The 3,255-nt window shown below is 44.0% G+C and overlaps 1 protein-coding gene across 1 annotated transcript; it reads right to left on the bottom strand.

Moving 5' to 3' along the window:
* Positions 1 to 226: 226 nt before the first annotated feature.
* SFN (stratifin) lies at positions 227 to 2,153 on the bottom strand. Its single transcript, XM_083369031.1, has one exon. It carries the CDS (start codon positions 1,701 to 1,703, stop codon positions 963 to 965), a length of 741 nt encoding a protein of 246 aa, XP_083225157.1. The 5' UTR covers positions 1,704 to 2,153; the 3' UTR covers positions 227 to 962.
* Positions 2,154 to 3,255: the final 1,102 nt, after the last annotated feature.

Raw genomic sequence — 3,255 nt, 5'->3', positions numbered from 1 at the left:
GCACCCAGGTAAAAATACTCCTAGCCTCAAAGCCCTTCGCAACTCCACCCTTCGTGGATGAAACCTACACAATGCTGCTCTTACTTCAGACATTACTGTTCTCCTACCTCCACCCCCACAGGAGAACCTTGGATTTCAGAGGAACAGGGAAATGTCTAACGTGTATCAACCTGCTCACCATACCTTTTGCTTAGCCTTGTGTTCCTACCTCTGAAATGGCTGTAGATGGTCACATTCTCCCTCTTACCTGGAAACAACCAGACATGAAACTGAAGACCAGAACTACAAAAGGCAGGCATAAACGTGAACTTTTATTGGGGAAGAGTATTGCAGCAAACCACCATAGTAACACCATAGTAACAAGAGGCTCTCTTGAGATTGCTAGTTTTAACCCCTTAGAAGAAGTCTTCCCTCCCACATTCACACAAAGGCCCTATTTCCAACTTCTGGCCCGGAGTGAGAAAACCCCACAGAACAAAAGCACTTGAGAAAGCAAGGCAACTATTCTTGTTTAACTTGGTTCAGCTGTTTTGGTATCTTTGCCATGCAAAATAAGGTTTAAGATTTTGGGTTTTAGTTTTGTTCAGTTAAACATAACAAATTATATATATCATCTATCCATCCCATACCAGGAGAACACTTGTATTAACCCGATGCTGTACCAAACACAAGAGTTTATGAAGACAAAAAACCCAAGCAAGGAGTTCCAGGCTGCGGTGAGTCTAGCAGATGTCACATACCAGGAAGAATGGGGCCCAAGGACCAAGGTAATCCCAAAGCTGTCACATGAGGGCGAGCGGATAAATGCTTAAGTCCTTTATGAATCCATCCCCTTTTAGCTGTCAAAATCCCGTTGAAACTTTCAGGAGCTGGAGATGCGTCTTATAAAAATACCATGTGTTGGAAAAGAACAAAAGAGGGAGGGAGATGTGGAGTTACCATCATTCTACTGTCTAAAAAGTTCAGTTCTTTGGCTCTTCACCCGCTTCTCCGCCTTCTTCTCCTGAGCACTCCGCTGTCCATAATGTGAGATTGTCCCTGAGAAGCTGCATGATGAGAGTGCTGTCTTTGTAGGAGTCTTCGCTGAGCGTGTGGAGGTCACCCATGGCTTCATCAAAGGTGGTCTTAGCCAGCTTGATTGCCTCTTCTGGAGCATTGGCAATTTCATAATGGAAGACAGAGAAGTTAAGAGCAAGGCCCAGGCGGATAGGATTTGTGGGTTGCATCTCCTTCTTGCTTATGTCCATTGCCTCTTGGTAAGCTTTTCGGGCATTGTCAATTATCTGCTTTCGGTCATCCCCAGTGGCCACCTCAGCCAGATAGCGGAAGTAGTCGCCTTTCATTTTTAAATAGAACACTTTGCTTTCTGGGTCGCTAGCTTTCTGAATGAGATGCTTGTCTAAGAGCCCCAAGACCACATTGCAGACGTTCTTCAGCTCTTTCTCGATCTTCTCCCGATATTCATTGACCAGCTGAGCTTTGTCATCTCCTTCCTCCGTCTTGTGCTCAATGCTGGAGATGACCCGCCACGCTGATCTCTGACAGCCAACTACGTTCTTGTAGGCAACTGAGAGCAGATTACGTTCTTCGTTAGAGAGTTCGGCTCCATCCTCTACTACTGCCTTCATGAAATCAGCCATATCCTCATAACGCTCAGCCTGTTCAGCTAGCTTGGCTTTCTGTACTAGATGGTTCCTGGCCATTGTGAATAGGCAGCGATAGGGAGTGCTGGGCAAGGAAGCGGATTTGGAGAGGAATCAGGCAGCTGCTAGAAAAGCTGTCGGAATCTCTGCTGAGTTTAGCTGCTGGGATCAGCTTTTGGCTTGGCGTCTCAGCCTGAAGGAAGAACAAGGCGTGGTGAAGGAGCTCTCAATGAACCCTTCCCCCACTTCCTTTCATGCAGCCTCTCCTTAAAAGGAGTTGCAGTGATTCACCTTGGAGCCAGACCGTGAGTGAGTGAGTGCATACCTGCCTAGGATGTGGAAATGCAGCCTTTTGGGAACTTCTTGAGCAAGAGGTTGCTTGTCTAAGTAGAAGCTTTGGCCAAACGACAAACCAGAAACTTTGGGCTCAGACAGGACCGTCATTCCCCTCCAGGGGGCAGCACACCTATACAGTATTTCTTCAACCTGAGCTACCATACCTCTGGGACCTTTCTGTCTTTGCATCTCCTCTACCCTGTGTGTGCCAGTATGGTAGGGAATCTCAGACTTAATTAAATTACTCATCTTAAATTACATTGCTTGTGAAATTGCCTTCTTTCTAAAATGTAAGGAACCATGTATATAATGGAATATAAGAGTCCATAAAGTTCAGAGAAGTACAGTTAATGGGAATAGTAAGGTATTCAATTAAAGACCTCAAGTATTTTTTAACCTCAAGGATGAATTCAAATTATTGGCTATTTAAAACAGAAAAGCATGTAACAAAACAGTGCTGTATCTAACAATTACTTTACCAGAATGAGCGCAACATTCTTTGGAGTGGACTTTTTTGAGTATGTTTGTGTTGCATGAACATCTGTACAGATCTGTTCACTTGTTAACTACCATCTCAAGTGGTGACCCATATATATGAAACACTAACACCAGGTCAAATTTATCGGACACAAAATCTCTACCACTTATTTATAGGTAGTCCTCGACTTACACACCTTCATTTAATGACCATTTGAAGTTACAAGGACACTGGAAAAAGTGATGACTGCTTTTTACACTTACAACCATTGCAACATCCCATGGTCACATGATCAAAATTTTTGGGTGCTTGGCCACTGGCAGCTATTTATGACGGTTGCACTGCCCTGGGGTCACGTGATCGCCATTTGTAACTTCCCAGCCGGCTTCTGACAAGCGAAGTCAATGGGGGAAGCCCAGATTTATTTAACAACTGCTGTGATTCGCTTAACAACTGTGGCAAAAGGTCATAAAATGGAGCAAAGCTCACTTAACTGAGCTTTAGGCTCAGTTAGAGTTATAAGATGACTACCTGTATTAATGCATTTCTACATACCTCCCCAAGAAAATTGTCTTACAGAACAGCAGACTACCGCGAATGGTTGGTCTGCTTCAAGGGGAGACAATTAAGTCATCATTCCAGTATGTAAGAGTGTCATAGGAAGATGGTCAAGAATTTCTACTACCACAGAAACTAGGTTCATCAAACTAGGGGTCAGCTGCTCAAAGTTGCACCCTACTATAAGGTTAAGTATACCTCTCAAGAATGGACTGATTTTCTCATAAAATAGAGCGAATT

The sequence above is a fragment of the Vipera ursinii genome, assembly GCF_947247035.1.
Source record: "Vipera ursinii genome assembly, chromosome: 9".
Lineage (NCBI taxonomy): Eukaryota > Metazoa > Chordata > Lepidosauria > Squamata > Viperidae > Vipera > Vipera ursinii.
Note: the sequence above shows the minus strand (reverse complement) of the source record. Positions and strands in the feature narration are given on the sequence as shown.

What these genes read in the sequence shown, in the direction of transcription:
- SFN (XM_083369031.1), bottom strand. Translation starts at nt 1,703, where the DNA reads ATGGCCAGGAACCATCTAGTACAGAAAGCCAAGCTAGCTGAACAGGCT.